The sequence below is a fragment of the Rattus rattus genome, chromosome 1 (genome assembly GCF_011064425.1).
Source record: "Rattus rattus isolate New Zealand chromosome 1, Rrattus_CSIRO_v1, whole genome shotgun sequence".
NCBI lineage: Eukaryota > Metazoa > Chordata > Mammalia > Rodentia > Muridae > Rattus > Rattus rattus.
In genome coordinates, this window is record NC_046154.1 from 163,736,527 (window position 1) to 163,761,657 (window position 25,131).

Genomic DNA, 25,131 nt, shown 5'->3' on the forward strand with positions numbered 1-25,131 from the left:
ATCAGAGCCTCACTCACTGGGGTCCAAGTAGGTAGCTACTTCACCGTTTACAGGCTATGTACTCCAGTCTCACACTGCTCGGGAGGATGACAGAGAGTCATCCTTCCCCCCACAGTTATACTGTAGGAAGCGAGCCTTTCCCCCACAGTTACACTGTAGTAAGTGAGCCTTTCCCCCACAGTTACACTGTAGGAAGTGAGCCTTTCCCCCACAGTCACACTGTAGTTAGTGAGCCTTTCCCCCACAGTTACAATGTAGGAAGTGAGCCTTCCCTTACAGTTACACTGTAGGAAGTGAGCCTTCCCTTACAGTTACAATGTAGGAAGTGAGCCTTCCCTTACAGTTACACTGTAGGAAGTGAGCCTTTCCCCCACAGTTACACTGTAGGAAGTGAGCCTTTCCCCCACAGTTACACTGTAGGAAGTGAGCCTTTCCCCACAGTTACCCGTTAGTTGGTGAGCCTTCCCCCCAGTTACACTGTAGTTAGTGAGCCTTTCCCCCACAGTTACACTGTAGTTAGTGAGCCTTTCCCCCACAGTTACACTGTAGTTAGTGAGCCTTTCCCCCACAGTTACACTGTAGGAAGCGAGCCTTCCCTTACAGTTACACTGTAGGAAGTGAGCCTTTCCCCCACAGTTACACTGTAGTTAGTGAGCCTTTCCCCCACAGTTACACTGTAGGAAGTGAGCCTTCCCTTACAGTTACACTGTAGGAAGTGAGCCTTCCCTTACAGTTACACCGTAGTTAGTGAGCCTTTCCCCCAAGTTACACTGTAGGAAGTGAGCCTTTCCTCCACAGTTACACTGCAGGAAGTGAGCCTTTCCCCACAGTTACACTGTGGGAAGTGAGCCTTTCCCCACAGTTACACTGTGCAGGAAGTGAGCCTTTCCCCCCAGTTACAATGTAGAGGCGAGGCCTTTTCCCCCACAGTTAACACTGTAGGAAGTGAGCCTTTCCCCCACAGTTACACTGTAGTTAGTGAGCCTTTCCCCCACAGTTACACTGTAGGAAGCGAGCCTTCCCTTACAGTTACACTGTAGGAAGTGAGCCTTCCCTTACAGTTACACCGTAGTTAGTGAGCCTTTCCCCCACAGTTACACAGTAGTTAGTGAGCCTTTCCCCCCAAGTTACACTGTAGGAAGTGAGCCTTTCCTCCACAGTTACACTGTAGGAAGTGAGCCTTTCCCCCACAGTTACACTGTAGTTAGTGAGCCTTTCCCCCACAGTCACACTGTAGTTAGTGAGCCTTTCCCCCCCAGTTACAATGTAGGAAGTGAGCCTTTCCCCCAGTTACACTGTAGGAAGTGAGCCTTCCCTTACAGTTACACTGTAGGAAGCGAGCCTTTCCCCCACAGTTACACTGTAGTTAGTGAGCCTTTCCTTACAGTTACACTGTAGGAAGTGAGCCTTTCCCCCACAGTACACTGTAGGAAGTGAGGCTTTCCCCTACAGTTACAATGTAGGAAGTGAGCCTTTCCCCCACAGTTACACTGTAGTTAGTGAGCCTTTCCCCCCCAGTTACACTGTAGGAAGTGAGCCTTTCCCCCACAGTTACACTGTAGGAAGTGAGCCTTTCCCCCACAGTTAACACTGTAGGAAGTGAGCCTTTCCCCCACAGTTACACTGTAGGAAGTGAGCCTTTCCCCCACAGTTACACTGTAGGAAGTGAGCCTTTCCCCCACAGTCACACTGTAGTTAGTGAACCTTTCCCCCCCAGTTACAATGTAGGAAGTGAGCCTTTCCCCCAGTTACACTGTAGGAAGTGAGCCTTCCCTTACAGTTACACTGTAGGAAGCGAGCCTTTCCCCCACAGTTACACTGTAGGAAGTGAGCCTTCCCTTACAGTTACACTGTAGGAAGCGAGCCTTTCCCCCACAGTTACACTGTAGTTAGTGAGCCTTTCCCCCACAGTCACACTGTAGGAAGTGAGCCTTCCCTTACAGTTACACTGTAGGAAGCGAGCCTTTCCCCCACAGTTACACTGTAGTTAGTGAGCCTTTCCTTACAGTTACACTGTAGGAAGTGAGCCTTTCCCCCACAGTTACACTGTAGGAAGTGAGCCTTTCCCCCACAGTTACACTGTAGGAAGTGAGCCTTTCCCCCACAGTTACACTGTAGGAAGTGAGCCTTTCCCCACAGTCACACTGTAGTTAGTGAACCTTTCCCCCCAGTTACAATGTAGGAAGTGAGCCTTTCCCCCAGTTACACTGTAGGAAGTGAGCCTTCCCTTACAGTTACACTGTAGGGAGGCGAGCCTTTCCCCACAGTTACACTGTAGGAAGTGAGCCTTCCCACAGTTACACTGTAGGAGGCAGCCTTTCCCCACAGTTACACTGTAGTTAGTGAGCCTTTCCCCCCACAGTCACACTGTAGAAGTGAGGCCTTCCCTTACAGTTACACTGTAGGGGCGAGCCTTTCCCCCACAGTTACACTGTAGTTAGTGAGCCTTTCCTTACAGTTACACTGTAGGAAGTGAGAGTTACACTGTTCCCCCACAGTTACACTGTAGTTAGTGAGCCTTTCCCCCCAGTTACACTGTAGGAAGTGAGCCTTTCCCCCACAGTTACACTGTAGGAAGCAAGCCTTTCCCCCAGTTACACTGTAGGAAGTGAGCCTTTCCTCCACAGTTACACTGTAGGAAGTGAGCCTTTCCCCCACAGTTACACTGTAGTTAGTGAGCCTTTCCCCACAGTTACACTGTGGAAGTCCCCCACAGTTACACTGTAGGAAGTGAGCCTTCCCTTACAGTTACACTGTAGGAAGTGAGCCTTTCCCCCACAGTTACACTGTAGTTAGTGAGCCTTTCCCCCACAGTTACACTGTAGGAAGTGCCTTCCCTTACAGTTACACTGTAGGAAGTGAGCCTTTCCCCCACAGTTACACTGTAGTTAGTGAGCCTTTCCCCCACAGTTACACTGTAGGAAGTGAGCCTTCCCTTACAGTTACACTGTAGGAAGTGAGCCTTCCCTTACTAGTGAGTCCCCCACAGTTACACTGTAGTTAGTGAGCCTTTCCCCCACAGTTACACTGTAGGAAGTGAGCCTTCCCTTACAAAGTTACACTGTAGGGAGTGAGCCTTTCCCCACAGTTACACTGTAGTTAGTGAGCCTTTCCCCACGGTTACACTGTGGGAAGTGAGCCTTCCTTACAGTTACACTGTAGGAAGTGAGCCTTCCCTTACTGTTACACTGTAGTTAGTGAGCCTTTCCCCCACAGTTACACTGTAGGAAGTGAGCCTTCCCTTACAGTTACACTGTAGGAAGTGAGCCTTTCCCCCACAGTTACACTGTAGTTAGTGAGCCTTTCCCCCACAGTTACACTGTAGGAAGTGAGCCTTCCCTTACAGTTACACTGTAGGAAGTGAGCCTTCCCTTACAGTTACAATGTAGGAAGTGAGCCTTCCCCATTACAGTTACACTGTAGGAAGCGAGCCTTTCCCCCACAGTTACACTGTAGGAAGTGAGCCTTCCCCTACAGTTACAATGTAGGAAGTGAGCCTTTCCCCCACAGTCACACTGTAGTTAGTGAGCCTTTCCCCCCCAGTTACAATGTAGGAAGTGAGCTTTTCCCCCAGTTACACTGTAGGAAGTGAGCCTTCCCTTACAGTTACCCTGTAGGAAGTGAGCCCTCCCTCCAAGTTAGTGAGCCTTTTCACCGTAGGGAATGAGCCCTTCCCCCACAGTTACACGGTAGTAAGTGAGCCTTTCCCCCACAGTTACACTGTAGGAAGTGAGCCTTCCCTTACAGTTACACTGTAGGAAGTGAGCCTTTCCCCCACAGTTACACTGTAGGAGTGAGCCTTTCCCCACAGTTACACTGTGGGAAGTGAGCCTTTCCCCACAGTTACACTGTGGAAGTGGCCTTTCCCCACAGTTACACTGTAGGAAGTGAGCCTTTCCCCCACAGTTACACTGTAGTTGGTGAGCCTTTCCCCAGTTACACTGTAGGAAGTGAGCCTTTCCCCCACAGTTACACTGTAGTTGGTGAGCCTTTCCCCCCCAGTTACACTGTAGTTGGTGAGCCTTTCCCCCACAGTTACACTGTAGTTGGTGAGCCTTTCCCCCACAGTTACACTGTAGGAAGCGAGCCTTTCCCCCCCAGTTACACTGTAGGTAGTGAGCCTTTCCCCCACAGTTACACTGTAGGAAGTGAGCCTTTCCCCCACAGTTACACTGTAGGAAGTGAGCCTTTCCCCCACAGTTACACTGTAGTTGGTGAGCCTTTCCCCAGTTACACTGTAGGAAGTGAGCCTTTCCCCCACAGTTACACTGTAGTTGGTGAGCCTTTCCCCCACAGTTACACTGTAGTTGGTGAGCCTTTCCCCCACAGTTACACTGTAGTTGGTGAGCCTTTCCCCCACAGTTACACTGTAGGAAGTGAGCCTTTCCCCCACAGTTACACTGTAGGAAGTGAGCCTTTCCGACAGTTACACTAACCAGGAAGTGAGCCTTTCCCCACAGTTACACTGTAGTTGGTGAGCCTTTTCCCCACAGTTACACTGTAGTTGGTGAGCCTTTCCCCCACAGTTACACTGTAGGAAGTGAGCCTTTCCCCCACAGTTACACTGTAGGAAGTGAGCCTTTCCCCCACAGTTACACTGTAGGAAGTGAGCCTTTCCCCCACAGTTACACTGTAGTTAGTGAGTCTTTCCCCCACAGTTACACTGTAGTTAGTGCCTTTCCCCCACAGTTACACTGTAGTTAGTGAGCCTTTCCCCACAGTTACACTGTAGGAAGCGAGCCTTTCCCCCACAGTTACACTGTAGTTAGTGAGCCTTTCCCCCACAGTTAACACTGTAGGAAGTGAGCCTTTCCCCCACAGTTACACTGTAGGAAGCAAGCCTTTCCCCACAGTTACACTGTAGTTGGTGAGCCTTTCCCACAGTTACACTGTAGTTGGTGAGCCTTTCCCCCACAGTTACACTGTAGGAAGTGAGCCTTTCCCCCACAGTTACACTGTAGTTAGTGAGCCTTTCCCCCAGTTACACTGTAGTTAGTGAGCCTTTCCCCCACAGTTACACTGTAGGAAGTGAGCCTTTCCCCCACAGTCACACTGTAGTTGGTGAGCCTTTCCCCCACAGTCACACTGGTGAGCCTTTCCCCCACAGTCACACTGTAGTTGGTGAGCCTTTCCCACAGTTACACTGTAGTTGGTGAGCCTTTCCCCCACAGTTACACTGTAGGAAGTGAGCCTTTCCCCCACAGTTACACTGTAGTTAGTGAGCCTTTCCCCCAGTTACACTGTAGTTAGTGAGCCTTTCCCCCCCAGTTTCACTGTAGGAAGTGTGCCTTTCCCCCACAGTCACACTGTAGTTGGTGAGCCTTTCCCCCACAGTCACACTGTAGTTGGTGAGCCTTTCCCCCACAGTTACACTGTAGTTGGTGAGCCTTTCCCCCACAGTCACACTGTAGTTGGTGAGCCTTTCCCACAGTCACACTGTAGTTGGTGAGCCTTTCCCACAGTCACACTGTAGTTGGTGAGCCTTTCCCACAGTCACACTGTAGTTGGTGAGCCTTTCCCACAGTCACACTGTAGTTGGTGAGACACTTCGCTGGCAGTCGTGTCTGAGTGAATGGAGGGAGGAGTGATGGCCGAGGACGTTAGTCTCGATACTGGAATAATCAGGACCTCATCATCCGCCATTACTTGTGTTAGAAGAGCTGATGGGCTAATATCCGAGAGCAACTTTACGGTCCTTAGACAAGAATCTAAATGCAAGGAATTATTATTCTATAAGGATCTAATTGCTCTCAGCAGGACGTACTGTAGAGGTCAACTTAATGACTGGCCAGCCAGGAGCAGCTGCCCTGACTGTGGTTGTGGAGGTTGGAACCGGCTTCCTTCAGCCTGTTCTGGCCATTCCACTCTCAAGGAGCTGCCTTCTACCATGCATGTCTAGGGGGAAACTGCTTCCTGCTGAAGAATACAGCACTAAGTAGGGCTAACGCAGCAGCCAAAATGCTCTCAAGTTCCACTGTTCCTATCAAGTAAGAAATACTTCGGTTAAACTCGTGTCTATAGGCCTCAGAAATGCAAATTTCTAAATCAAAATGTGAAGGCTACCACAGGTGGCCTCCTTTCTTCCCTTTCTTCCACTTATCAAACTAACCTTTTCTTTTTCTCACCACCACCTTAAATCATCCCGAGCGGGAGAGCGGAAGACAAAAAGCGTCCTATCACTTCCAGATCTAGCACGTCACTTGCCACAACCCTGCTGATGTAACTTCAATTCGGCTCTTCCTTGCATGTTAACAGATAAATAATGCATAAGAAAACTTGATTAGCTTTCTTATTAAAACATCACTCTAAATGAGAGGAGACGCTAGAAGACAATAGCGTTTTTACACGGCTTTCCCATGAGCAGCTGAATGGTTTGATGTGATAAATTTGCATAGTCTGAGGCACACAAAGGGCTGATTAATTGAAACCCTTACAGTGCTTCTGGAAGCAGCTATTGTAAAAACAATAACCATAGGAACTTTACAAAATACACATGGCTAAATGTGTCAAGAACTTAATGAAATGTGTTGAGCCTACACTATTTGGAAACAGAACGGGAGATTTTTATTCTAGGCCATAAAGCACTAAACACCTTAATTTCTAAGCTTTAGCTGTGTGTTTACTGAAAGGGCAGAGCTCCAGTGAGCCACACAAGGCCTAACACTTGTTCTTAGAAAACAAATTAAGTGAAGTCTTCTTACAACGAGGTGTCTATGTGGGCAGAATCTGGACTTCTAGCATTAGTAAGTTGTTGGAACTTCTGTTTGGACTCTGACTTTTAGGGATGTGGGACAAAATGCCTTTCTCTTTAGGCTCCCACCAGTACTCTACTCAGTCACCTGTCTACCCTCCCACTTAGACATTGAAGCAGGATCAGGCAGCTGGGGCTGAAGACCTCCAGTGTGTCTGAAGGTAGCCTGGAAGTGGAGTTTACACCCTGAAGAGCTGGGTGAGGACCAGGTGCCAGTCATGTCACTGTTACTCCAGGCTGAGCTCTTCTCGCTCATCCAGTTTAGAAAGCACTACAGAAAAATGCATAGTGAACGGAATTCTGGGAAAACTGGCTTTTTAATTGTTTAATGAACAAACTTTGCTTTCAGGTTTTCTGGGCCTGAGAAATGAACATTTTCTTAGCTCCCACAGCTTCTTTGCAGCACTACAGAAGATGTTCTGGATAGTAAGGCCAGAACTTCTTTTAAGATATACTTCATCAAAATATTAATAAATTAACTTAGCAGATTACTGAATAATTTTTAGAGACAAGTCTTTTAATGAGACATACTTTGTTTAAGAGTCAACGATAACTATCCTAGAAAATTTTGTCCACAAATACACTATCCTCTCTAAGCCAACCATAAATAAACACGCTGACTGGCTAAGTGAGAAACTGTGCTTCGATATGCCCGCCCGAGCTTTTACTTCCCATCAAAGTTGACTTCCGAGCGTCTAAGTGGCTATCTGGTCCCGGAGGAGGGAGGGCACTAAGAATGGATGGCATTATCTCAGATCTGCAGTTATTAAAATGCTTCTGTTTGCCAGGACAAACACTCTTGCTCAAATACAGTTTTCCTTAGAAACACGGCTTGGCACCGCTGCCGTCCTGTGATCTGGGACCTTTGTTGGAGGTGCTAATCCTTTTTCACACGAGAGACTGAGAAATGCTCTTTCGGGAGAGTGATATATTGCTTCTCCCTCTCCACATCAAAGGGGGCTACTCTTTCCTTGCTCACCGTGAATGGCAGCAACAGAAAGAGGATATCCAGAAATATAATAATTCGCTTTGCCTGGATACTGAGATGAAACTTAACTCCTTAGACTAACGTAATCTTTTCCTAACGAATTAAAAAGACCAAGGACGAAATCTAATAAAGGCACTGTCAGAGGGAAAGTCTCAATATGAAAATATTATTTGGCACCAACTTAAAAAAGTGCTTGAATTTTGTCTATGTAAAATTTATAAAAACCCAGGATCTGGATACACTTGTTTCTGTTTCAGAAAGGAAGTTCAGCTCAGACTGTTTCCAGTGGGCACCACGTGACCATCTCTGTCTCTTTACCTACCAAGTGACGAGGACAGGACAGGAAGGCACCGAGCTTGCAGACCCATGGCTGTGCTCTACTGGCCCTCGGGAAGGCCCTTTGTGTTTTGCCTATGAGCAAGGTAGGCCCAGCTGTCTCCCAAGTGAAACCCTGAAACATGGAAAAGATCAAAACTCCCCAAAGAACTCAAAACCAAAGCAGACTTTGCCTCTCTGAGAACACACAGGCAGGTTGGCTCTTGGCTGTAGAGGGGGCCCTCACTGAGTAACCCCACACTCCCCAGATAGTCTTCATTCAAAGCTCTTTGGATGGTGATCTCGCCGATGGTGTTCATAAAGGACCAGGAAAGACATGTCTGATTGTACTCCATGAAGATTCTGGCTGTCACAGGGACTGAAGTTTCTCTACTGCAAAGTGCAGCAGCAGGCGCTGAGAGTGTGTTGGCCTCTCTGATCTTCATCCAAGACTTCCCTTCTGCATCAGCGGCTCTGTCAGTTTAGTTCTGGTTTGGGGTATTACTGTTGATTTGTGTTTTGTGTTTTTGTTTTGTTTGTTTGAGACAGGGTCTCTGTGTGGATCTGGCTGTCCTGGAACTTGTTCTGTAGACCATACCGGTCTTGAAGTCACAGAGATCATCTTGCCTCTCTCTGCCGGCAAGTGCTGGGATTAAAGGCTTGTGGCTCCACACCCAGCTTCCCCTGAGTTTTGGAGGGCCCAGACAGGAATGCTGCAGGGACTGAGAAAACTCTTCTGCTTCTTACTGCCGTCCTCTGGCTAACTGTGGTCTTTGCTCATCATACTGGGGACACGCTGGGGACACACTGGGGACACGCTGTGGAGAATTCTCTTGTTCTACCTTACCCACCCATCCCATCCTCTTCAGTCTTTACCAGCTCTTTGATCACGCACAGCACAGGGCTACCAATGTTTAACTTCCTGTCCCCAGTGGCTTCACTTAGCTACTTCTTATCCTGCTACCCTGAAGTGACTAACTGTGATTGAGCAGAGACCAATGTCATGATCTGTGTAACCAAAATCTACAACTTGCAGCCAACTCCTGGAGAGGCTGTTTTAAGAGGTATTAGTGTAGAAATGTAATCTAATCTGCGTATTGTACATGTACTAAATGAATTCCTAACAACAGCTTTAAAAACAAACAAGCAAACATACAAACAAACACCAACAAAACCCCTAAACCCAAAGCAGATAAGAAACCGGCCAGGCCGTCTCTAGGAGCATACACGCCACTTCCCGAACACCAAGAGCTCAGCTCCAAGCTTTAAAGGTGGAGCATAAGTACAGGCTACATCAAAGTAACCTGCAGGTTTCCTTCTGGAGAAGACTTACAGGCCAACTTGCAGGCAGTGCTGTATTATCCAAACAAGTCTACTTCAAAAGAGTGGAAATTAGGCTCCACGGACTAGTGTTCTTACCCTAGAAGGCATCTGTATGGACCACAACAAACCGGTCACACCAGGAATGATGTCGTGGCACATGCACCCCAGAACCCCACAAACTCTTGAGGCTTTTATCGGCTCATTTTGCAACGATTACTAAGCACACAGCTGGTGCTATGGCCCACAGTCTCCGATGTATTCCCATTTTACGTGGCAATATCTAACCGTCCTAGGGGCCACCCAGTTCATCTCTGGGCTCTGCCAGCTGAGTCGTGTGACTACTTCAAGCACTGTCCCCAACAGCCCTCCATCCTTAGACATCACACCTGGCCAGACGATCAGGAGAATGGGTGGATGGGAGGCTGAGAAGTTACTTCATTTTCCTGACACTGAATTGCAATCAATCAAGCAGGAAGTAGGGCTGGGAGTGCACCTTCTGGACTGGTCAGGACCCATTCGTCTATGGTAGCGTTTGCTTTGTTTTCCTGGCAGATATCAACAGGAAAAGGCGGTACCTTTTCTATGGAGAAACTTCAAGCAGGGTGGCAATCTCAGAGGTGATGACAATGGGGTATCAGAATAGAGAAGAAACACCTCAGACAGTTTAATGGAAGAGGCAACACACTCAGAACATTCTGGATTCCAATCTAGTCCTGCAAGCATTAAGCTGTATCAGACAAGCATCCTCTCTGAGGTTGAAATGCCTCATTCTGTATGGTAGGAGACTAGAACTGTACAGACAAAAGGACAGACCATATATAAGATGTTAGACCATTATCAGTGTGCCCAAGATGCCACACTACAGGGGACAAACAGCACACATGATCCCACATTTTATCCCTAGTGCTACACCCCCTTGTTGGCCCCAGTCTCACCCACTGCCGCCTTTACTTAAGAGTCTGCCAGACATCGCAAACCCGAGGGTCAAACTCTTAAGGGGTGCCCTTGCCTAACTCCAGAACATGGTTCCTGTCCCACTCGTCCCACTTTATTAAAGAGCAAACTGTTTGCTCAGGGCACAGACATCATGTGGCTTGGATTTATCTCCCTGAACATATGTGTGAGAAATTCAGTCCCCAGTGTGGAGTGGTGGGGACTGCGGGGTGGTGTTTAGGGCCTATGAGTGCTGTCTATGAACAGATTAGCGCTGAACACAGAGGCATCTGAGGCTGCAGATTGCAGCTCATGCTCTCTCTCCCGTGTGCTTCTACCCTTTCACTGTCTACCAAGAGACGAAGTAATTAAACAAGCCTTCAACAAACGTGGGACCCTTGGCCTTGAGTTTTCTAGCTTCTAGAACTGTAAGAAGTAAACCTCTGTACTTACAGGTTACCCAGACTAACTAGGCAGAGCGGCACAGATCAGAGAAGTCACGAGGTAAAGGGAGAGAGGTCTAGCCTAATCCATGAGTTCCGGGTCACTGAGAAACCAGTATCAAAAAAACAGAAAAGAAAAACGGTGGAATATGAGCAAGGACTCATATCAGACACCAACCTTGAACCTTTACACACATGTGCTCATATGCATGTGGCACCTACATGCACACACACACACACACACACACACACACACACACACACACACACAGAAACAGCACAAGGAGTCCTGTGAGGTCAGTCTCTATGAATGAGCAACACTGGATCTACAACATAGTTATGCTGTCAGGAAAACAATTCTCATGCTAGAATATTCCAAACGAAGCACAGGCCAATAAGGAGGATGACAGAGGACAGAACATGCTTATACATACATGACCTTGTGAGATTTACTTCCCATGATCCTTTCTACAAGGAGAACAGTTTGGCAGCTGTATTTAGCGATCACACAGCTTTAATCCCAGCATCAGGAGGCAGAGGCAGGTGGATCTCTGTTTGAGGCTAGCATGGGCTACATATCGAGCCAAGGCTATATGGTGAGGCTGTCTCAAAAGACAACAAACAAAACCTCCTCCCCCCACCAAACAACAACAAAAGAGGTAATTACAGTTGGATCAAATCACAGGGATGAAAACTAATCCAATATGCCTAGTGTATTTATAAAACAAACACTGGGGATATGTGTGCAGAGGGGAAAATGCCATTTGAAGACACAGTGAGGTGACAGTTTGCAAGCCAAGGAGCAAGGCCTCAAAAGAGCCTGTATCTGCTAAGACCTGGCCTTTGGATGGCCACATTTACTGCTGCTCTGAGCCTCCTGGATCTGTGGTACTTGCTGTACACTTGTGTACACTGTATGGCTGCAGTGTGTCCCCAGTATTCTTGTGAAACTGCTGGCTCAGGAGCATTACTTTAAAGCCCTGCCTCCCCAGCATGTGTGTTCAGCATCAGGTATCTTCATTTTTGGTCTCTACCGCATTTTTTGAGTCAGAGTCTCTCACTGAGGGTAGAACCCACAATTGAGTCAAACTGGCTGGTGCACGCCTCACGGAATCTGATCCTTCCTCTCCCTCCTCAGTGAGGAGATTAACATGTACACTGACACTCCTGGGCTTGGTTTGGTTTGGATGAGTTTTGGGGATGTGTCCTCAGGTCCACTGTTTGAGTGGCAGGTACCTTACAAGTGGAGCCATCTCCCTAACCCAGACACTGAGCTCTTAATAATGCTGACAAGCTCTGCTTCGGAGGAGGAATGCCACGGTCTGGAGCTGGAAGGAGGAGGCTCCATAGAGTACTGATCCCGAGGAAAGCTGTACGGAGAGGCTGCTGATGGTATGCAAGACCAGTATAAAGGCGAAGAGGTAATGCCCAGAATAGCTGATAAATAAATGAGAGAGCTACTGCTTCAGAAAGAAACCTACGCTACAGAGGAGCCACCTCAAATGACTGCTTACTCTGTATTAAATCTGTCTGTGTAATTACATGACCCACTACTACAACAGTCCTATCAGGGTGCCGAGGGTAGGGTGTGAGGAGAGGTGCAGGTTCCTGGACCCACCTATCCATCCAAGAGTGAATCCGTGAGTAGCACGTAAAATGAATGAGTATGTCTAAGAATATGAAGGTGTAAACGGGACGGGATTGTTTCTGGGAGACACAGGTGGAGGAGGACCAAGTTTTCTTTTAGCACATGGCCCTCCTTTTCTATTTGTAGTGTTGAAAGCACAGGGTCTCCAGAGGACGTCATCTACCACAGAACTGTATCACCAGCTCAAACCTTCACTTCAAATACAACAAATCAACCTTTAGAATCACGTGAGATGATTCTAGTGAGATGACTCTGTAGGTAAAGGCTGCCAGGTCTGATGACCTGAGTTTAAACTCCAGGAGGCACAGGACTGCCACAGATGTGGTACTGAACATACACATAAGCATAACACACATGACAAGATACTGTGTGTTTATTACCTGATAAAAATCATGCTTGCAAGGAAATTATATTCACCCAGAGCCCTAGCCTTTCATTACTCTCTTAAAGTCTTTGCCACCTATTTTTCTGTTTGGCTGCTTCCCTTTCTGCTGCCTGACTGCTCAATAAATCTGACAAGACTGTACGACAGGACTATCAAGGGAGTGGGGGCTAATCAGAAGGTCTTACCTTGGATTAAAAGGCATCTGGAAAAGGAAAACTAGGAAGACAAAGTCCTCACGGAAGTAAAGGTCAGCCACCCCAGGAGGACGCCCTTCAGCTCGCAGAGAAACATGTTATGCCAGAGGCCCCAAGACCAACCGGCTCTCTAAGGCCACTGTGCAAACATCTGAGCCAAAGGCGCTTCTGCCAGGGAGCCCGATCCCTGTCATACTGACAGTCTGGGAAACGCTGCAGCACAAAGCCTTCCTGACATTTCACTCAGAGGCCCCTGTTTATGGCGCTTACTGACTAGTGCTCATGTGGACAGCAGTGCTCTGTCCATGCTGTGTGTCCAGGTAGACCCAAGGACAGCCCACCCATGGAGACAGCAGGTAGCCTCAACCCTCGTCTGGTTACTCAGAAACTCCTAGCATGTACTGACTCAGCATGTGCTCCAAGAAAGGCCTCACTATGCGTTAAGATGGGAAAGGCACATTTCTGTAACTAGTGGGACTGAACCTAGTAGATAAGCTCTACCATGCTTCTCCGACTCCAGCTCTCCACACAACAGTGAATGGACTTGGGACTGTGTCTCAGCCAGGGTATCTATTGCTCTGATAAAACACCATGACCAAAAAGCAAGCAGGGAGGAAAGGGTTTATTTGGCTTACACCCCATATCACTGCTCGTTGATGCAGGGACTGGAACACGGCAGGAACCTGGAGGCCAGAGCTGCTGCAGAGGCCATGGATGGGAGCTGCTTACTGCCCACAGCTTGTTCCTCCTGCTTTCTTATGCAACCCAGGGCCACCAGCCCAGGGATGGCAGCACCCACAACAGGCAGAGAGGAACTCACAGTTCAATCACTAATTGAAAAAACACCTTACTGCTGGAGCTTACGGAGCATTTACTCAATTGAGGACCCCACCTCTCAGATGATTGTAGCTTGTGTTGACACAGAACTATCAGGACAGTAATGCGACATGTGTAGGTTGATACAGAATGGGAGACTCTTACGGTATGAATTCTTATAGGAATACTGACATTTTCTAACATGTCAAATTCTGTTCTGTGTAGATATTAAGTCAAGTAAATGAGGGTAATACAATCTCGGTTAGTTAGATGAGGGATATCTAATTCTGGGTACCTCCTGGAGCTGAGATTCTATGACCCAGCAGAAAGAACAAAGGCCCAAGCGTGTGCCTTTCCTAAGAAGGATCAATATTCCTGCCAAATGCACCTTGATGGGTATGGTGCCTGGATTGATAATCCTGGGCATGGGAGTGAAGAGAAGGGAATGAGTGACTGACAGGATAAACTCATCCACAGTAATGACCTCAACCATTAATATCAACAGGAGAATCAGAGAATTAGCACACGACACTTGGGGTCCCACTTACCCTTTTGTCCATGGCGACTGCTGAATTTGTCTCCGATCTCTGGACGCCGCGTCTGCCTCAGGAGCATCTTGATGAGGAAAGCGTCCTCAGCGTTGGAAGAGATCATCACTTTCTCGATGTAAGAGTCTGTTGCACCTTTGTACCTGATGTGAAGACAAAGTCATTCAAGTAGCCTCTATCTGCCCTTTGCTAGTCTGTCACTGTATGGCATACTCTTCAATCCCACCACAAAATATTCTGATATCCTCCTGTCATGCTCTGAAAAATTACTCATTTCCAGCATTAAATTTAAATTTTATAATTAAATATAATACATTATATACGATACAATACATTATATATAAAACAAATGTAACACATTTATTATGAGGCAGACGTAGGGTAATAGTCTTACAGTTATTGCCATAGACAACAGAGTAACAAACAGACGACCACACAGCTTGTGTGAAGCACCTGCCTCATGGAGCCAAGCTGAGTTTTCAGAGTTGATCAGACTCAGTTTGGAGTGCCTAACCACTTTCGCAAAATCCTTCAACTTACTAGATTAGTACACATCTTGCCTCATGTATTTTTTATACGACAGACACTATGAGGAGTCCACCAAGGGTTGGATCCCTGGAGGCTCTGACATAAAGCCATTGAAGGACAGAGTTCCCACACAAAAGGAACTTGCTTCTAGTAGGTAAGGCAGAGTGGTCGATCGATGCTATGGGAATCAGACACTCAGGGAGCTGTCCTGCTAGAGCCTAGGAAGACAACAGTGTCAGAGGGAGGGGGCTGTCAAGCTCTAACACAGGTGACCTGAGACGTGAGACCTGCTCATGCAGAGGGAGTGGCCCAAACGCATGTCTTCAAGAGACAATCCCCTAGAGACATGGGCTGGTGTGCACATAACGACAAAAGATATGATGGGGAGCATCCTCTCAGGCAGCCTTGTCATTTAGAAGTTCACTCTATTTTCTCAGGAAAGTCACGTGGACAGATAAGAAATTCAGAAAAAAACCAAAAAACAAAAAACAATCACTTGGTCACTCAAGAAGTTAACACGCAGCTGAAGAGGGGAGGGCTGACAGCCTGCCGGGGGTTAGGGTAAGAGTAACAGCCCAGGCAGGAGAATTCAGCTACTGGGGGTGGGGAACAGAGACAGACACACACACAGACACAGACACACAGAGAGAGAGAGACAGAGAGAGAGAGAGAGAGAGAGAGAGAGAGAGAACGTGTGCTAAGGGTTTGAGTGTGTGCCAGCGTGGGGAAGTGTGTTTATGTGATGTGCAGAAGTGCGTATATGTGAGTGGGCGTGTGCATGTGTGTGTGTAAATGCATGTGCTTGTGAGAGTGTGCAAGTGTCTGTGAGTGTATGTGTGCGTGCATGCGTGCGCACTGTAGCTTGTGACAGGTGAAAGGAGGTACGGGGTTTGTGCTGCCTGTGACTGCCTAGACTATAGCGCCTGTCACCACCAAAAAGGTTAGGAGAGGCCAGTCTGGGGCTGGGGAGGAGACGTCTGGCTCAGGGCCACATGGAGCCAGCACAGGCAGCTGTCCTTGGGGCACAGCCTAAGGAGCCAAGGAGTGAGGGTTAGGTTTCTCCAAGTAGGGAAGCACATCTGGAAGAGGGACAAGTGTTACTAGCCACCAGGGACAAGGCTGCCACCAGGCCACACAACAGGGGAGAGACTGTGAGAAACTAGACCGGGGGAGAGTGGGGTAAGGCAGTGCTAACAGCAAAATCAAGGGTCTGTCTGTCTGGGGTGTCGAATGTTTTAGAAAGATGCGTCACGCATGAGAGGTGCCTCGTGGATGAGAGAAACACTTATCCACAAGACTAGAACAGGAGATGCCACTGACTTTGGCAAATCTGCCCAACTCTGGGTTTCTTTATCTGTTTATCCCCTCTTCCTGGACTAGGCTGTGAGATCCGTAGGGCATGGATGGCACTGGCTGGCTCACTGCTGTCTTCTGTAACTAACGTACCTCCTAGGGCAGAAAAAACAAAAAACAAAAACCCAAACCACTCCTGAACTGAAAAGAACACAGGCTGTCCTAGGCTGCCTGCACTGCGGCTCTCCCAGTGGGATAGAGAGATGAGAGTCTGGGAGGGAGGTGGAAAAGCAGAACAGGGGAGACCCCCAAGAGAGGAACAGAAGGGGGACTAGCTCGGAATGAGCCCCAAATCAATTTTCTTTGAGGATGACTAGCACAGCGAGAGCATTTTCTACGGAGGGAAAGGAAGTGACTTCGAGACAGGTGGGTGGTATGGAAAGACAAGACAAGTGGCAGAGCGAGGTTTCTGAAGAATGGAAGACAGGAACGTGCCAGCAGATGGCAAGGCGGGCCCTGAGCACCTGCCTTCTCCAGGAGACAGGAGAGAGCATCTCCCACAGCTAACTGCACAGGAGTGAGTTCTGTTGATGGGACTTGGTACCATGGACCATTCCCAAGTGATCTGCCTGCTCTCCTGCCCCACATACAAGTTCATGGCTCTGCCTCATGCTGCTGCCTTTAGAACAGCTCTCAAAAGGGTTGTGATGCCAGACTGCATCCAAGTCCCATCCCTGCCAAGTACACCCCGGTGGCCTCAGGATAGCACCCAGGTTTTCCTTGCCTGTATTCCCATGAACTCTAAGAGAACACAGCTCACGGGGTGAAAGGGCTGCCGAAACTCTCACACAGAGGGTGCCCAGAGGACTGACCAGCACAGTAGGCGGTCAGCATGATGGCAGCAAGTGCACTTCTCTCCTGTGAGAGTCTCTGTCAGCCCCTTCCCACCCCTCTCCTTAGCCTCAGTCAGCTGGTCCAAGGCAGAACAGTCATCTTCCCTAGATGGTTCTCTATCACACTGGGGAACTACTACTGCCTCACCTCAATACGTTTCATATTCCATTACATTTTAGAGCTGAGAAGAAATTTCAAGATGAATAAACTTGACCTTTCATTACATAGTGAAAACAAGGGATTAGATGCTTTACCCCGGTGAGGTAACATAATTACAACTAATCTAGAAACCGCTCCGTCCTAGTACATCGGTGATGTCATGATGCGGCCGCTGTCTTATTTTTTCTATGACACAAATCCAGTTGTGTCACGCTCTGCAGAATGAATCCCAAGTTCTCCCAACGTGTTAGCAACAGCAAGCTCACTGCTCCTCCAGACCTGGGCCTTTTATACCCAGTGACTTGCTGTCTCTTCTACACAGAGCTCCTGTCCACTGGCCCATTCCTCTCACCAGGTTATACCATCTCCATGATCCCACACTGTTTTCATGTAAGGAAAGGTATCCAATGTTGCCATTTCTAGTTCTTCCACTTATAAAAATATATAACTATATGATACATTGTATCTACGTATATCGGAGAACTAGAAATGGGATAACTACCCAACCCATATCATATATAACACGTAACTGCCCACCCATTCTTTTCCCAAACATCTGTGTCTTATCAATACTCACGTGATGGGCACATCCTTATACTGTGGCTGCTGTGGCACGTTGCTCCCTTCCAGAGGAATCTGAGTCACTGTGGGCATGGACTTGTTTACAAGCACCTGCTTGTTTTCTACTTTCTCACCTACAGAAGAGAAGAGCATTAAACAGATCGCCATCACCTGTCCTTTCTCATGTGATGACTGAGAAACTGACTGAGGATGGCGTGCCAAGTAAAACCCCACCTCAATTTAACTAGAATGGCACCACCCCAGTCAGCAGAGTTCACCCATCTACCTCTTAGGGTATCAGAACAGGTTAGGTGCTTATAGATAGTTCAATCAGTACCAAGTCAGCACCAACTTACCTTGGGAAGGGAAAAAAAAATCTCTGGTTTTGCTACTATTTCAGTTTAAGGACCAGCTACTTAAATAATCATCCTCACGCTTCTTTTCAAAGTCACGGTGATCAGTGTGAAAGGTTCACAAATATTTCCAAAGAAACAAGGTAGACAGACTTAAGGAGACTCACACACAGTGTGGCTTGGGGGAATCATGTTCCCTAGAACACTGTCCACACAGAGTCAACTATGGCTGGTTGTATGGACGGTGACCAGACTGACAACAGACTTTTCAGTTGGTCCCCCTGTTCCGCACCGCCCTGACAGGCAGTCTTCCTTTCGGACAGCCTCGGCTATCAAACCCCCGGACTCACACAGGTCTCGCTTGTGCTTTTCTGGCTCTGAAGCAGACACATCTTACCATCGGCAGACACCAGCTCATTTCCCAGCAGAGGTGGTGCAGACCTTCCACACCAGGGCAGATCCTCTTGCCACACAATGGTCTCACAGTTCTCTCTATGATCACTTACTCTGGATGTAACCTGACATGCCTGTGTGTGATCTGATGCACTGCCAGCCTTCTCCACTAGCCTGCAGGACCCAAGGCAAGGCCATGTGTTGTACATACAAATTCATTACACATTTATAATCACAATGAAGTCCTTCCCTTTAGGGAAAGGGAAGTCCCAAGTCAGGCCATAAGCAAACTGTGTCAACTAGAAAATAACCAGCACAGACGCAGAGTCAAGACCGTGTCAAAACATGGCTCCAGTGTGGCTTCTGTGTAATTTAAGATTATGCCTAGGATACACTTTTTGCTATAGGAAAACACACTTGATGTATAGAAAAACATAGGAAGAACATTCAGTGAAAATGACCATACTGGCTGAATCTAGATGGGGGTATTACAGATTGGTTCTTTCTGTCCTGTTTACCAAAAATTCAGAAATACTGCTAAATAACTCTCACAATTTCAAAAAGTACACAGTGAAGTTCATTATTTCTTAAGGGTTTTTTTTACCTGGAGAACAAATGCCATCTGCATCTAAAATTTCATGTCGCCAGATGGGTTTTCTGGTAGCAGCATCCAACATGGGACCCATCACCTTATCAAAAGTCTGATTGGTATATCGCTTCAATGTGCACTTAGCGTTTTTATATACGAGACAACGCCCAAAACCTGAAATGAAATCCCAAATGGGTCAGAATCCCTGGTAATATGAAACTAAGACATGGACTTGTGGTATTCACGTTTCCAGAGAATTAAACGACCAGTCACCCAGGAAGTTGTTAGCACCCCTGAAAACAGACCACGTTTCAGGCCAGGCTGCTCAGCACACAAACTCTCTGTGTTATAATTTCTGCCAAGCTTCCCCGAAAGGTCTTCCTTTCTTTGACTCTAGCATTTATGGCTAGATCTAAGCAAGCAAGAAAAATAATGTTTATTTCTCCAGGAAGGGACACACATGTGCTCCCTGCCTCCTCCCTTTTAAATGTGAAAGTGACTGTAGTGAACAAAATATAAGATAGACAGAGTCATCTGCAGGTCTCGGTCACTACTTATCATCATGGCTCCCAGTGACCTGTATGGCCACAGTAAACTCAGCCCAGAGGGCCAGCTGCTCTGCTAATATCACACGATCTGAAACTGTAATGCCACAGCCATTCACAGCAGGCTGCAGTGCATGGGGGTCCAAATTGCACGAAATCATCCCATGGCTTCTTCTAAGCGTAAATGGACATTTTATTTATAGGTGGGAGCTTAAAAGCTAACAGAGGGTAAACTCTGATCATTAAACTGTGTTTCTGATAGACATCACAAAGTCTTCAGATTTCCACATCAACGTTACCAGTTAATCAGAAAGGAAAATATCTCGTTTCAAAGCATGGCTGTTGTCACTTGAGAAAAAAAGGGGCATAAATTCAGTGCAGCCAACATTAATGCCAGTGACACATGTCTAGGAGTACTATTAGGGCTGCCTAGCAACTAGGGAGAGGGAAGGGGAGGCATGGTGGGTATGCCAGAGAGGGAAGGAGCTGGAGACTGAATAGAGAAGTGAGCCTGCAGACCAGGTGGTGCTGGCTAGGTCATGCAGTGCTGACCTGTGGAAGGAGAACGTTAAGAGGGAAGAATAAAAAAGCACAGAACTACAAGATAAGGTTTGTGTCTCTGTACATTCTGGCTTTTGACACGTGGCTAACGAATGGATCATAGACTGTGGGCTTAAGCTGTATAGGAACAGCCTTTCCACCTGCCCTCTCAACACGACTGTTGTTGCATGTATTACCAGATTGATTAAAAATGAATACCACCAGCCCCCACCAAAAATGAGCCTTTCACATACTATTTAATTCCTGGTGGAAAAAAAAAACCTCTCATTTACTTCTCTCTTTGAGAAACGTTCAAGTTGTTAGTAAAATAAAAACAGATCTCGAAGTTACACATTCAATACACTGTTTCAATGTCAGTCATTAAGAACAAAGCAAGTAACAAAACCAACACAAAAGTGTAGCAGGTCTTACAGTTTTAGACCTGGCATTGCCCTGCACCCAGGAGACCTCAAGGAAATGGCTGCCTAAGCTCGAGCTGCACAGCGACAACACAGCTGATGTGCCAAGGTGGGCGGGGAATTTACAAGCTTCTATGCTGGATTAAGAGCTCCAGGCAATCAGTGGCTGCCAGGAGAGGGAGAATCAGTCTTCTTAAGGAACAGGCTCCCTGCCAGATTAGTCCATCCCAAGTGGTCATCCCTAAACACTTGTACACACAAGCAACACTAAAGCACTCAGACCTGGGTGTGTATGTGTATGTGTGTGTGTGTGCGTGTGCGTGTGTGTGTAACAAAAAAGAAGTTAAGAATTTGGGTAGGGTGATGAAGGAGGAGGAAGCCGGTGGGAATGATATAAACACAATACTCATGTATGGAATTCTCAATTTAAATAAAGAACATACAACAGCCCCAGTTTGTGTATAAAATCCAAACCATTCTGAACCTGTACTGGATTCTGACCCCAAGTAATATTTATAATCATCACTTACTATATCTAATTCTGCAAAGACAATACTTCTGACGTTTAAGCTCTAAGAATTTACTTACCTCTGTCCAGAGAGGCCTTGTTCAAAACAAGGGCGTCTTCAATGTCATAGCCGCTGTAGCTCATCACGGCAACAGTTGCATTCTGTCCAGCTGGCAATTTCTCAAAGTCTATCAACTCAATGGTTTTTGTTTTAACCATGGGTTTTTGTGGATATGCTAGTAGATACATTAGTGTATCAATTCTGTTTCGCTGATTGTATCCAATGGTACCTTCATTGATATTGGAGAAAACAAAACCAACCATTATATCCTGTAGAATAATCAGGTAGCAATGAGTTTAAATACATTAAACATGCTTAACTGGAAGGAAGAGACTCTCAGGTTAAACATTTCAAAATAATACTCATATGGTAGTTATTGATTTCTAAAGCAACTTTATTACTTTGATCATATTTTTTCTGGGATATCAAATAGTGGCTTTTCTCACTAAATATTTGAAATCTCAGAAAAAATATAATCAGTAATAGCAATCTAAACAATTTCAACTTTTTTGGACTTACTAAGTATAATTGATCCTATTTGCGTATTTTTGGTTTTTACCAGTTAATTTCACAAGTTCACTCCACAAGCCTACACTTGGCTCCGTTAGGACGATGTGAGCAGCGTTGGGTTTTCACATGCAAGAACTTACAGCACGGCAAGAATGCACGCACTAGTGACAGCAAAAGGTTTAAATGTATGAGAAAGTGAGAATGGAATCGGGAAGATCTCGACAGAGATGTGGTCTTGCTCACTTGTTATTCATGAAGCAGCAAACAAACGACAAACAAAACCAAAGACCATCTACCCGGAACAAACCCATCTACCCGGAACAAACCCATCAACCCGAACAAACCCTGCTACACGTTTATGTTGATTTTGTTACTTGCTTTGTTCTTAACACTTTGGGAAAGGCTAGATCCCCTCTCCAGAGGAAGTGAAAACACAGCCTGGCTGGGTGAGGAGAGAGGACACAGCCTGGCTGGGTGAGCTTTTTCCTCCTTAGCAGTTAGCCTTCTCCCAACAGTCCTTAGAAGGGTGTGTTATGGGTTATGTTGTTAACCGGAAGTGGAATCTGAAGTTTAGCCCTACAGTGGAATGTACGGCCTTCCTGTACAAGAGTCCTTCCTTCGTTTGAGCTCACAGACACACAGTTGACTCTAAAATTAGGAGACGCAGATCTGCCCCGCTGTAAGATCTCATGGGGTCTACTGAACCCCCTTCACTTCCGCGCATTCTTCACTCGTGAATGACCGCAGGGAGGTGCTAGCATCAGGGGGACGCTTTGCTTGCTTCACACACAGCCTTCTATGATGACACACACACACACACACACACACACACACACACACACACACACACACACACACACACATTCCCATCAGCACTGGGGTGCCACTGTGTGGACTAAGCCACAGTGTGGATACCCAACTCTGTATTTAAGTCCTCTGACGTCTCCATCTTTGAGTTCCTAGCTCACCTGTGTTCCCCCATCCCCGACCGCTACTTCCCCTGCCCCACCCCCCAAAATCAATAGCAATCTTAAATCGGGACTGAGACCAACTACTTGAGCAGAAAAAATAAAAACCCTGCCACTCTCGACAATCACCGCCAAAGGCAATGACAAGAGCAGCACAGAAGGCACACCACAGAGCGAGGAGCTCATTACGGTTGCTCAGGAAATGTCGGGTGAAGGAAGGGGAAGAACTTGTGCTCCTTACCAGAGCATGTGTGCATCTGTGCTTAAATCTTCCCCAAACTCACCGCACGGCGGCTAAAAAACAACAGTCGAATGGGCCTCACCGACCTGCACAAGGAGGTACAATTTGTGTCATTTCAGTGACAACCAATAAGCTGGACAGGGTACCTGATGGCTGTCACTCACTGCTTTAGCCTAGGACTGCTGCTGGGGTCATGACACAGCTCACGGACAATACGTTTACGTTTCTCTATGGAACCGTTTAAAATGTACGTTGTGACTGCAGCTCCAACTGTGTAGTTGACACAGCTTGAGCTGTGGATTCAGGCAATGTCCCACCAGGCTGCCAAGACATGTCTTCTGAGACTGAGACAAGTGTCACCATGCAGCAGGGAAACACAAATGGCTGCCTCGTCAACAACAGCCATGGAGCCTGATCCTGCTCTAAACCGTGCTCTCAAGGCCAGACATAATTCTCCAGCATTACTACTGACCGCTAAGTAGAGGAGCAGCAAAATCACGTAGCACATCCGGGTTATGACTCATTTGGAAACTTTTCTTTAAAACAAAAACAAAACCTACTTGTGTACTAGACTTGTACACATCGTTTGTAGAAGCACAATGGGTGTGTATATGAAAACATGACATAAAAACTAAGATTTCTATACCCCAAGATCCTACAATGCCACTGAGTCCCTATAACTATTTTCTTAAAATGATGGATGATTATTAAGTATCTAAAGAAATCCAATCAAAGCTTGCCTGTATAAGCATGGGCTCAGACTCAATGTCCTCATTGCTGTTTTTAGTTTCTTTAAAGAGCAGGACTGGGCTGCAGATCAACAGCAGGGCTCACCCAGCATGCACACAGCACACCACAAAAGACACTGGGGGAAATGACACATGAGGCTAACACAAAGGGACACCTAGGAGCTGTGGTCTGCTTCCACTGGCCCGGTTTGTTGTGAGCATTGTCTAAGGTAATTTCCCTTGCTCACCCCCAGGACATGCTTTCCCTTACTCAGCCACATTTCCTTGATAAGGAAGTCATCGAGGGGCATAGCAAAGTACACGATGTGAATTCAAAGAGGGAAAGGTGCTTTAAGGTGAGATGAAAATATTCTTTTTTTTTTTTTTTTTTTCGGAGCTGAGGACCGAACTCAGGGCCTTGAGCTTGCTATGCAAGCGCTCTACCACTGAGCTAAATCCCCAACCCCCAGATGAAAATACTCTAAACGTGTAAGAAAGTAGTATTTATGGGAAAGTGAGGTCGTATGCATTTACATTTTCTTCCTTTCTTTGTCCTCAGCCTCAATCAATTACTATCAAAGACAACAAAGGGTGACAGTAATGGGATGCTTAGCTAGGACACCGCCAAAGAACTGGACGGACAGACAGACCACACCTTCCTCTCTCTCCACGGCAAAGCCAGAGGCTTCTGCTGACCTGCACGCTGGCACACAGGACGCCAGCCTTTAGGGTCACTGCAGGAGGGCGTGTGGAGAACCTCGAGGTGGTCTCACTTTGTATTGAGACAACTACTACAGAGCAGCCTGACAGGGACACCGGCCACTCGGTGCACTCTGTGGAGTGTCTCCCTTGGCGTTTTCTTTGCTCTTCTTTTAACTGGTGTCTTATTACCAGGTTTCTTTATATAAACTAGGTATCTCTGGAGGGAGACTCCTCCCACTCTGTGCCCCCCGTTTTCATACCCCCAGATGTTTTTCAAGAGAAAGAAAAATAATTTTGAGAAATTCAATTTATACCTTTTTCTTCTTATGGCTTCTGCCTTTTGTATCCTATGTGAGAAAGCCTTTCGGCTCTTGTGGTTAGGACTACGATTCGGCTGTGTCCATTCTTTATGGTGTCAGGCAGGAACTGACATTCACTTTTTTACATATAGATATGCAAAATAAAATGTTTAGCTGAGAACTTTCTTTTTCCCATAAACTCTTATATCAGCTTCATTAAAAATCATTTGCCAGATGGAGAGATGGCTCGGCAGTTCTTTCAGAAGACATGAGTTCCGTTCTGAGGACTACACCAGGCAGTTCACAACTACCATAACTCTGGCTGCAAGGGATCTGACCTCTCGGACTTCTAAGGACACCAGCACTCACATACACACACCCTCTTCCTCCCACATATTTTTAAAAATTCTTTAAAAAGCCAAACATTAGTTATGAAGATAACTTAGTGTTTCAAGATGGGGTATAATGCGCGTAAAGAAATTCAGACCACAGCTGA

General features: G+C 46.8%; 1 protein-coding gene across 1 annotated transcript in view; it reads right to left on the bottom strand.

Moving 5' to 3' along the window:
* Positions 1–25,131, bottom strand: part of Polr3b (RNA polymerase III subunit B) — a 108,189-nt gene that overhangs the window by 19,093 nt on the left and 63,965 nt on the right. The window contains exons 20-23 of the mRNA XM_032910451.1: positions 21,207–21,416; positions 19,130–19,288; positions 17,796–17,913; positions 14,345–14,487 (exon numbers count right to left, since the gene is read on the bottom strand). Of these exons, the coding sequence (XP_032766342.1) occupies positions 14,345–14,487; positions 17,796–17,913; positions 19,130–19,288; positions 21,207–21,416 (630 nt within the window). The remainder of the gene's footprint in view (positions 1–14,344; positions 14,488–17,795; positions 17,914–19,129; positions 19,289–21,206; positions 21,417–25,131) is intronic.